At 65.9% G+C, this 9,790-nt stretch overlaps 2 protein-coding genes across 6 annotated transcripts; both read right to left on the bottom strand.

Moving 5' to 3' along the window:
- Window positions 1-277: 277 nt before the first annotated feature.
- On the bottom strand, window positions 278-3,605 carry PRRT2 (proline rich transmembrane protein 2). Its single transcript, XM_040973864.1, has 3 exons — window positions 3,528-3,605; window positions 1,965-2,871; window positions 278-1,564 (listed from the first exon to the last, which is right to left on the bottom strand). Exons 2-3 carry the CDS (start codon window positions 2,796-2,798, stop codon window positions 1,424-1,426), a joined length of 975 nt encoding a protein of 324 aa, XP_040829798.1. The 5' UTR covers window positions 2,799-2,871; window positions 3,528-3,605; the 3' UTR covers window positions 278-1,423.
- A 1,009-nt stretch (window positions 3,606-4,614) lies between these two features.
- Window positions 4,615-9,547, bottom strand: MAZ (MYC associated zinc finger protein). Of its 5 annotated transcripts, XM_040973035.1 has the most exons (7): window positions 9,459-9,547; window positions 8,741-8,827; window positions 7,805-8,652; window positions 7,342-7,405; window positions 6,893-7,064; window positions 5,968-6,192; window positions 5,591-5,667 (listed from the first exon to the last, which is right to left on the bottom strand). In XM_040973035.1, the coding sequence occupies exons 1-6, from the start codon at window positions 9,492-9,494 to the stop codon at window positions 5,990-5,992; spliced, it is 1,410 nt and encodes a 469-aa protein (XP_040828969.1). In that variant the 5' UTR covers window positions 9,495-9,547; the 3' UTR covers window positions 5,591-5,667; window positions 5,968-5,989. The 5 variants fall into 5 exon arrangements, with proteins under 5 accessions (XP_040828970.1, XP_040828968.1, XP_040828972.1 ...); XM_040973036.1 differs by lacking the exon at window positions 5,968-6,192 and having other exon boundaries at window positions 4,615-5,667; XM_040973033.1 differs by lacking the exon at window positions 9,459-9,547 and having other exon boundaries at window positions 8,741-8,971.
- Window positions 9,548-9,790: the final 243 nt, after the last annotated feature.

Below are 9,790 nucleotides of genomic sequence, written 5' to 3'. Positions count from 1 at the left end.
TGCGCAGGGTCACAGTGCGCAGGCGCGCAGAAATGGCGCGGGAGGCTCTGCTCTAGTGAAAGCCACTGGGGAGACGGAAAGCAAGGGAAGGCTTGCACATGCGCAGACCGACGCTGGGGGGAGTGAGTGGGTGGGGCAGCCAACAGGTTTTGGCCCACAGTAAAGATGGCCACCGGGACGGCGCATGCGTACACCCCACCCACTTGGGCTCTGCCTGTAAGGCGGCAGCACCGCTGGCCGGGCGGGACCGACGCAGGGATGAGACTAAAGGCGGCTCTCATGCAGTCTCCGTTTATTGGTGTTTCAGACTCATGCAGCATCCAGCATACAAAAAGGGAGAACCCGTTTACCTAGTTTTATCCTCCTTCAGATTCTTTTCTTTCTTTTTTTTTTCTTTTTAATTTTTTTTAGAAAACAGAATCCCCGCCAATCCCGACCCACAAGGTAGCTGGGTCCTCAACGGGTTGCTGCGTGCACCACACCTCCCTCCTAGGAAGGAACGGCAGCGCTCCCCGCCCTTCCCTCGCTCCCTGCCCACCCCGGGGAGCTTTGGTCCTAATGTTTGAGTTCTTTCTGTACCAAGCCTGAACCCCAATACCTTCAAGAAAAAAACTTGAGGTTTGAAAGCCCAGGTGGGTGGGTCAACTCGGACCGCCCCTCCTCCCTCCAAGGTGTTCAGAGACAGTGCTTGGCAGGCCACCCTAGCACGGGAAGCCTGGCTGACCAAGCTGTGGGAGGGCCAGGTGGAGAACAGTCAGCGTGCCGGGCCAGACACCCACTGTCCCAGACCACTCCCCTCCTCTCCCCTCCCCCAGCCTGATCTAAGTACAGAATGAACAGGTGGAGAAAAGGGTGCTGAGGGGAGATGAGGAGGCTGGAAGAGACTGTGGGTGGCAGAAAGGCAAGGAGGAGAGGACTTAAGACAAGGACAACACCACTAGGTGGGAAAGACTGGGTGGGATGAGGCGGGGAGCTCAGGAGGGAGCACAGAGTGGGAAGATGTTCACAGAGGTTTCCGGAAGTGCAGGGAGGGGCAGGCCCAGAGGCCAGAGGGGATACAGGCAGAAATGCAGGCAGTGGGAGGCCTACGGTTGGCAGAGGAGCCTGGTAGGATGCAGGAACGGGAGAGGAGCTGTAAACAAGGCCGCTGGGGCTCCCTTGGTCCTAGGGGTGGGGGCCGGGGAATTCGACTGGGCTCCCCCCACCAGGGGAGGGATGGACCCATGGCAGCTCCCAACAGGAAGAAGAAAAGTCTCGGAGTGTGGGGGCAGAGCCCCTCACTTATACACTGTGGGAGAGGAAGGGTGGGGAAGACAGAGACAAGGCAACAAAGTCGAGGGGACAGACAGGAGAGAGCAGGGCAGGGGTTAGTAAGGCCGCCTTCCACGCAACCCCCCAGCCTGCCCCGGCTTGTCCCGCAGCTCTACTCACCACCCAAGTTGATGACGCAGGAGGCGATGATGATTAGGACACCCCCGACCAGTGCCACGATGCTTAAGAGCTTGGCCACACGACCCAGGCGCTGAGCCCCATCCACGTCCCCCTGCTGCAGGCTGTTACGAGACTGGGGTTAGGGAGTAGTGCATAGGTCGGTTCAGGTTGGGAGAAGGCAGCCCAGCAGGTAAGAAGAGAGAGAGAAAGAAAGAGATACAGACAGTCATCCAGTCCCATGGGCACTGTGGAGACCGGGGCGGGGGGAGGTTGGAGCAGCAGGGCAAGAGGTCAGCAGGTGCAAACGACTGCATATCTCTCCCACCCATAGGGGAAGGGCACAGCCAGGTCCTGAAGGAGGCAAGCAAGAGCCCTGTCCCTGGGGAAGAGGGATCCCTGCAGAGAGGGGAAGGGAGAGCATGGTTACTCGGTTCCGTGCCAGCGGTGGCCAACAGGAAGCTGAGAGCCAAGACAGGTGATGGGCCTCCCCCCTCCCGCCCCTGCCCAGGGCCAGGGTCCAATGGGGGGCTCACCATGACAGCATAAGCAAAGGCCACGATGTTGACAGGCCACATGGGGCAGAAACACGACAGGATGGCAAGGATGATGTAGTCTCGAGGTTTCTGGGTACCTTCGCCCCCCTCTACCCCCGCCAGCTGAGAGCTGGGGTGGCGGCTCAGGCTACCTCGGGGAGATCCCGGGTGCCCACCATGAGCTCTTCCTTTTCGATCCTCCTCAACCAGCTGCTGCAACACCCGAGGGGGAGCCCCGTTGGCTGGGGGTGACTTGTTTGAGGGTGGGGAGTGAAGCTGGGGGGCTTGACCCTCTTTCCCATTACCAGCCTCGAGTGGGACCACTACCCCATTTTCTTGCTTCCCCCCCTCATTCTCGGTCAGGCTCTCAGGGGTGTGGTCCTGGCTCAGGGATTCTGGCTGGACAGCCGGCTTGAGGCTGGGCTGGGGCTCCTCCGGCTGGGGAGCAGGCTCTGCGGCTGGCTCAGGTGGGGCCGCCGGCTGCAGCTCGGAGCCCTGATCTGCAGCTGGGGCCTCCTTGCTCTCCTCTGCTGTGGAGGCTGCTTCTTGGCATGCTTCTTGGGGACTGGAGTTGGTCTTGGAGTCTCCTCCTGGGCTAACACTGAGGTCTGTGGCCTGGGCGGGGGTCTCGGAGGTTTCAGGAGCTGACCCAGCCTTTGGCTCTCCTGAGTCCACAGGGGCCACGTTGGGGTCTGGGCCTGCCTGTGGGGGGGCCTCTGGCTGGGGTGGAACCCCTGTTGGGGGGGCTTCAGAGGGGCCTGGCCCTTCTTGCTGGGTCTCAGGACTCCTTTCCACCTCGTTTATCTCAGAGACCTCGGAGGTGCTGGCTGCCATCTTGACAGAGGGGCAAGAGGAGAGGGGTCCCTGCGGGCTGGCGAAGGATGGCCAGTAGAAAATGAAGCAAATCCTGAAAGAGGAGACAGGCTTCGTGTGAGGAGGCAATGGGCGCGCTGAATGCTGCAGCCCCAGGAGGGCCAGGCTCCTGTCTCCCAGCCAGCCCCTTGCTACCTCTAGCAAGAGGGAGAAAAGTTGGGGCTTCCTTTCCTTGGGGTGGGACACCCCTAAGGAAGGAATGTCTTTCTCCGAGGCTTTGCGAGCCCACCCCCCCGGGGTGGGGTGGGGGGCGGGAGAAGCAACCCTTTACAAACAGGACTCTCCCGGGGGGTCCTCCCGCACGATCCCGACAGGCCAGTAGAGGCATTGGTACCCCCAAATCAGACAGCTGTCCAGGCACCCAGCCAACTCCACCAAGCAGACGGCAGAGGACCCGACATGCACTCCACGCCCTCTGCATCCTCGTTCTCCGCCTCTGGGAGTGCAGGTTTTTTTGGGTTTTTTTTTTGCTGCGTGGTTCAGGTTCCGACGCCCCCGCCCCGCCCTGGGGTGCCGAGGTAGTTCCTCTGAGAGCCCCTTCTTGGCCCCTCTCCTAGGGATTCCCTCGTCCTCAGTGGGCCGGCACCTTCCTCCCCGCCAGGCGCCCGCATTCCGGTGCAACCCGCCCGCCAGGCGTCGGCCGTCTGTCGGTCCACTCCTACCCGCAGCCTCAGTCTGTCCCCGGCTCACCTCGACGCCGGCCTCCGGACAGCTCCGCCGCGCCGCCGCCGCCGCTGCTGCCTTTGCAGCAGCCGCAGCCCGGGAGGGAGCAAGTCAGCGAGCGAAAGAGGGAGGCGACGGGTCTCCCCTTCTCTCTCCTCCCGTTTGCTCGTCCCCTCGCCTCCGGTCCCCTCCCCTACGCTCCAGTGCTGCGCGCCGCCCCCGCCCCTCGCACGCCTCCGGCCCCTCCCGGCCAGCCCAAGGGAGTCTCGCGTGCCAGGCCCCGCGTTTCCAGGCAACCGGCCCCGGGACCACTCGCGCCCCCTCCCTACCCCTTCCCACGCGCGCCTCCTGGCGGGGCACCCACTTCCCAAGTCCTCGGCCCCTCCCGCCAACGGTCACCAGGGGTCCTGGCCGAAACCCAGTGAGGGTAAACGGAGAAGGGTCTCAGAAGAGATCGATGGGGACCTATCAGACTGGCTGGACTGGTTGGGGGCAGTTCCACAGCAGGAGGAGGGGGCAAAATGGGCTGGCTGCACAGCAGCAGTGTGGGGTTTGGAAAGAGAACCTGCAGAATGAGCAGTCTCCCGATCCCCACCCCTCCACCCCCAGGAAGCAGCAAACAGGTACTGGAAAGCTGGGACAGGGGCTAGGCTGGGGTTGCAAGGGTGGCCTGGAGCAGCACCAAGGGGCTGGGCCTTCTGTTTGGGGAGACTGAACCTTGCGCACAACTAGGGGCCAAGTGCACCTTAGAATGGACGGGGACTGCTCCTAGCCCTAGGGCCTGAGGCTTTCTGCAGCTACACTAGTCACCAGCACCTGGAGGGTGTGCAGTTACTCCGACAGGGCCAGAGCAAAGGCAAGGGGTACAGCGGGGCACACAGTGCAGCCGTCCACCATCCATTTGGGCCAGTCCAGATTGGGGATTCCCCAAAAAGCAGGGCGACCTGGAACTTGTTCTCCAACACCCCTGGAGTCTTGACCCTTGCTACAGCCGGGGGAGTTGGGAGTGTGAACCCTGGGCCACTCGGAGCTGAGAAAAGGTGGACAAGACCAGGCCTTTGGGGGATAAAGCCTCTTGGGGCTGGGAGAAATTCACTCAACCCAAAAACAGAGACAGGTTTTTATTTAAAATTTATTATAATGGGGTCCGCGCAAAAGGAGGGGGTGGAGGGTGGGGGACATGCAGGGGACACAGGAACACGATGACACGGCCAGGGCCATAGCTCTGTCGTGGGGGAGAGGGATAAGAGACCAGACCAGGGCTGGAGCTGGGGTGGAGAGGGAAGGGGGGAGACCCTGTGGCTGCATTCCCCCCACCCAGGAAGCACCTCTAGTCCTGGACCCTCTCATTTACCCTGGCCCCCTCGATGCCCCCTCCTGTTCTACTTCTGGCCCTGGCAGCTCCTCCTCCTGCTCCCCTAACCTCCCCTCAACACTCAGCAAGTACCACCTCTACCTTTCCTGTCTGTCCCTTCTCAAATCTCACCTTTCCCTTCTCAGGACAGAATTTTTGATTCCCTCCTTCCTCTCCTCCCTCCCCCTGAAGAAAAAAAGAAAAGGAAGAAAGAAAAACAAAACGAAACAAAAACAAAAAGAAAGCACCAACTCCCCAGGGAGGGGCAGCAGACAGTAGTGAGGGAGAGGACCGGAAGGAGGAGTGAGGGCTGTGACAGGAGAGACTCGCAGCCCCTGGGAGGGCCGGGCAGGAGTGACAGAGAGGAGAGGGGGAAGGGCAGTGGCTGCTCCTGTCCTCTGCCATCCCTGCCCGTGGTCCAGGGGGGCTTCAAACCAAGGGCACAGGTGAGTGTAGGGTCATCTCTGGGGCAAGGGGGAGAGGAGCAGGAGACAAATGGTGAAAACCTAGCCAATCCCCTAAGAAAACGCGCCTTCCTCCTTCCTGCAGGAGGCTCCCGGGTGGGTGGGGACGCAGTGAGGAGTTGGTGGGCAGAGGGCTGAGAGGAGACTGTGCCAAAGCACATTCCTCCACTCTCCCCTCCCGCCCACCAACCTAGGGCTCACCAGGGCTGGGAGGGAAGTGGCTGGGAGCTCACGGGCACCCCCTCAGCCCCCGGGAGGGAACCCACAGCTGTGGGAGGGGCTGCCACTGCTGCTGCTGCCGCCGCTGCCGCCGCTGCTGCTGCTGCCATTGGACAAACCTCGCCGGTACCTGCACCGTGGGGAACACAAGAGCACAGTGCGGGCTGAATGCCCATCACCTCGCCGTCCCCCAGACTGCTTCCCCAGGACACAGCCGTTGCTAACTTCCTGTCTGGTCCCCAGAGCCTCTGGCCTGCATCCTCACCCGCACAGAGCAGTTCTGAGGGGCCTTGCTTGGTCCCCGCAATCTCCCTAACCTGAAGGACAGATGGGGGTGTCCCTGGCCTTCCTGAGCTCCCCTAGTGGGCCCTTGGAGCCCCCTTGTCCCACCCTCCCGCTTCACCCCCCCCAGCCATGCCCCACGCCTTGCCTGGTGGGTGCGGGGGTCCCCCTCAGCAGGTGGGCTGTGGCTGGGGGGCGTCTCCCAGGACAGGGGGGGCGGCCCCCCCCAGATGGGTCTGCATGTGGCCGGCCAGCTGGGCAGGGGTCTTGCAGTGCACGCTGCACAGCTTGCACAGGATGCGGTCAGCCCGCGGGGCCTGGAGCCCATGGTCCTTCACCGCGTGGATGCGCAGGTATGCTGCCGTGGTGAAGCCTATGGGGGGTGGGGTGGATTGGGATGGGGGATGGGGGTCAGCCAGGTGGAGACCCCAGAGACGGGGCTGTTCTCCCAGGCTGGGGACGCCCTCCTCAGATGGCCCTGTCCTCCTCCCACCACATCCTTGATAGTGTGGGGTTGTCTACCTGCAGGTGCTGGGGGGTGGGGAGGCCGGGCTTGGGTGGTACCCACTTTTCAGCCTGGCCACCTACAGTGCTCCCTCTCCCAGGATGAGCAGTCACTGGCTCCTAGCTACTTGGAGGGTTGCTCCTCAGAAGAGACGGCTGTGTCCCTCCCCCCCTTAGTGCCCCCCCCAAGCCCTAACCCAGATCCTCAGTGAACAAGTTAAAAAAAAAAAAAAAAAGGGCAGGTGCAGGCTTAGAGCCCCTGCAGAGGGCCTCCACTAGCCTAGGTGCTGGAGACAAGAAGTTGTGGCTCTGCAGCAGGAAGCCTGCCTTACTCCCTTGATTGCTTCTCCCGGGGGCCTTATCCCACTGCCCCTGCCCGCCCATGAGCTGACCTCTCTAGTAGATGGTCTCCCCATTGCCACCTCAGCTTCTCAGAACTTGGTGACGTTTAGTTGGCCCCATATTGCTTTGCTCGCTTCCTAATGGGCTATAGATGCCACGAGCTCTTGGTTCCAGCACCCGCTGGCTTTGTGCCCACCCTGGCCCTCCTGGCCCCTTGATGTGTGTACCTTTGTTGCAGAGCTCACAGACATGGTGAGGGCCCTGGCTGTGCACCTTCATATGGTCCGAAATATAAGCCGAGCTCAGCATCTTGCCACACACGTGACATGGCACCTTTTCCTCGTGTCGTACTGTGTGCGCCCGCAGTCGGTCCTTCGTAGCAAAAGCTGCCTCACATTTCTGGGGAGGGGGGAGGGGCGTGGGGGGTGTCACAGGAGCGTTAAAGCTTCAGGGAGTGGGGAGCAGGGAGCAAGACTAAAGGCGTCAGCGCCTTGGGGCTGTGGGAGCTGTAGGGAATGGGAGTGAGATGATGAAGCCTTGGAGGAGGAATGAGACAATGGAGTGAAAAGGCAAAAAGAAGAGAAGAGAAAAAGGGGGTCTGAGAGGCTGAACTGAGACAGCTACCATGAGGATCAAAACCAATGAAAACCAGGACAGGAGGCGGCGGGCTTCCTACCTCACATTTGAAGGGCCGTTCTGTGGAGTGCACTTGTCTGACGTGACTGTTGAGGTGATCCGGCCTGGGGACACGTCGGGGAGCGGGGTTAGGGCTCGGGCGGTGAGCCTCCCGGCCAGCGCGCCCCTTCCTCGCCTCCCGGCCAGCGCGCCCCTTCCTCGCCTCCCGGGGCTTCCGCAGCCAGCGGGAGCGGGAAACCCCTCCCCTCGACCTCGGCATCCTCCTCCTCCTCCTCCCGCACGAGGCTTTCCCTCCACCCATAGGCCCACCTCCTTCGCCAAGTACCACCCCCTGCTCCCTGCCAAGCGGGAGCGCTCACCTCCCTCCTCCCGGGGAGGGGCTCTGCGCCCCCCCACCCCGGCCCCAGCCGTGCCAGCCTGCGGGGGGCCAGGCCGGCCGCCCCCGCCTCCCTCCCTGCCTGCCGCCCGCCCCCGGCCCCGCGGCGGCCGAGCCCCCTGCACACCGGGAGAAGCTCTTGCCACAGTGGGAGCAGTTGTAGGGCTTGTGCACAGCGCCGTCATGTGAGCGCACGTGGTAGCTCATGCGGTCCTTGCGCTTGAAGCGCTGCTGGCACACCGGGCACTGGTAGGGCTTCTCGTCCGAGTGCGACAGCTTGTGTCGGTTCAGGTGGTAGACGTCGCGGAAGGCCTTGCCGCACATCTCGCACGCGTGGTTCTTGCGGATGCGCTTGCCCGAGGCCGTGGTGGTCACCACGCCGCCGCCGGCCACCGCGGCCGCGCCGCCGCCGGCCCCCGCTTCTCCCCCTCCCCCGCCGGCTCCGCTCAGCTGGGGCACGCTCAGGAGGCTCAGGGGCACCATGGTGGGCATCTTCATGGCCCCAGAGGAGACGCGGCCGGCCTTGGCCCCCGTGTGGATGGCCTCGTGCCTGCGGAGGTTGTAGCCGTTCTTGAACTCCTTGGCGCACAGAGCGCAAATGTAGGGCCCCTTGCTCTTTGTCTTCTTCTCCAAGGCGGACGCGACCGGGGCCACGGCGACCGTCGAGGTCGGGGCGACGACGGCGGTGGCCGCGGCGGCGATGGTGGCGGCGGCGGCGGGGGGCGCGGCCTCGGCGGCGGGCGCCGACACGGCCGGGGGCGGCGGCGGGGGCGCCGGGGGCTGCTTCAGGGCCGCAGTGTCCACAGTGGACGCGGCGGCCGGGGCCGGGGGCGCCGTCACCACGGCGGCGGCGGCGGCAGCGGCGGCCGCGGCGGCGGCGGCCGACTCTTGGGCGGCGGCGAGAACCGGGAGCAAGTCCACCTGGAGGGGCTCGGCCGCCGGGGCCTGGGGCGTGGGGGGGGGCGCCGGCGCGGCCTGCGGAGACAAGGCGGCGTGGTGGGCCGCGGCCGCGGGTCGGCGCCCTCCCGGCCCGGCCAGCCCGCCGCGGCCGGCCCCTACTCACCTGGAATGGACTCTGGGCGCAGCCCTGGGAGGCAAAGAAGCGGGACTGGAGCTCAGCCCCGACCTGCAGGGGGTTCTGGGCGTGACCCTGAGGTGGCGGGAAGGAGTTCATGAGGCCGCCCACCCCCCGGGAGTCCAGGCCCAGCACGGGGAAGGGGGGGGCCAGCAGCGTGCAAGGGAACACGGGGAACATGGCCTCGGCCACGGTGGGGGGCCCCTGGGGCTCAGCGGGGGCCGGGGGCGCGGGCCGCGCGGGGCCCGGGCTCGGGGCGCCGCCCCCGGCCGGCCGGGCTGGGCCGCGCCGAACGCATGGCCCGCGGGCCGCCCCGCCGCCCGCGCACCCCGGCCGGCGGGAGGGAGGGAGGGAGCGGAGGGAGGGCGCCTTGCGGGCCGCGGAGCGCGGCGACGGCGGCGGCGGCGGCGGCGACGCCCCCTGGGTGGGGGCGGGAGGCCCCGCGGGGCCGGGGGCCGGGGCCGGGGGCGGGGGCCCGGGCGGCGGTGGCGGCGGCGGCGGCGGCGGCGGTTGGAGCCTGGCGGGGCGGGGTGGGGGGAGCGAGGGAGCAGCCTCGGCCCCCGCCGCGCGCGCGCCCAGCCGGCGCCTCGGGGAGGGCGGGGGAGGGCGCGAGGGAGGGAGGGGGACAGCTGCGCGCGCACCGGGCGCGCGGAGGGGGGGTGGGACGGGAGGGCAGGGGGTGGGGGCGGGGGGAGGGGGTTGTTACCTGGAAGATGAAGCTGCTCCAGTTGCTGGGATCCATGGCGGAGGGAGGGAGGGAGGTGGCTCGCGCTCGCCCTGGGGCGGGAGGAGGAGGAGGAGGCGGCGGCGGCGGCGGCGGCGGCCGCGGGGGGGAGGGGGCCGAGGAGGAGGCGCGCGGGGCGGGCGGGGGGAGGAGGAGGAGGAGGGTGGGGGGAGCGGAGCACACTGCGCGCGGGGCGGGCGGGCGGGGGGCGCGGGGACACACAGGAGGCTGGAGCGGGCGCGAGCGCGAGCGCGCGCGGGGCCGGCGGGCGGGGGAGGGCCCGTGGCGGGAGGAGGGCCCAGGGAGCCGCCCAG

Source organism: Ochotona curzoniae, unplaced genomic scaffold (genome assembly GCF_017591425.1).
Source record: "Ochotona curzoniae isolate NIBS_2020 unplaced genomic scaffold, NIBS_Ocur_1.0 contig_2321, whole genome shotgun sequence".
Taxonomy (NCBI): domain Eukaryota; kingdom Metazoa; phylum Chordata; class Mammalia; order Lagomorpha; family Ochotonidae; genus Ochotona; species Ochotona curzoniae.
Note: the sequence above shows the minus strand (reverse complement) of the source record. Positions and strands in the feature narration are given on the sequence as shown.

Coding starts and splice junctions, on each gene's coding strand:
- PRRT2 (XM_040973864.1), bottom strand. CDS start 2,798: ATGGCAGCCAGCACCTCCGAGGTCTCTGAGATAAACGAGGTGGAAAGG. Junction 1,565..1,964: donor CCTTTGCTTATGCTGTCATG/GTGAGCCCCCCA, acceptor CCCTAACCCCAG/TCTCGTAACAGCCTGCAGCA.
- MAZ (XM_040973033.1), bottom strand. CDS start 8,932: ATGTTCCCCGTGTTCCCTTGCACGCTGCTGGCCCCCCCCTTCCCCGTG. Junction 8,653..8,740: donor GCGCCCAGAGTCCATTCCAG/GTGAGTAGGGGC, acceptor TTGTCTCCGCAG/GCCGCGCCGGCGCCCCCCCC. Junction 6,193..6,892: donor CTGTGAGCTCTGCAACAAAG/GTACACACATCA, acceptor CACCCCCCATAG/GCTTCACCACGGCAGCATAC.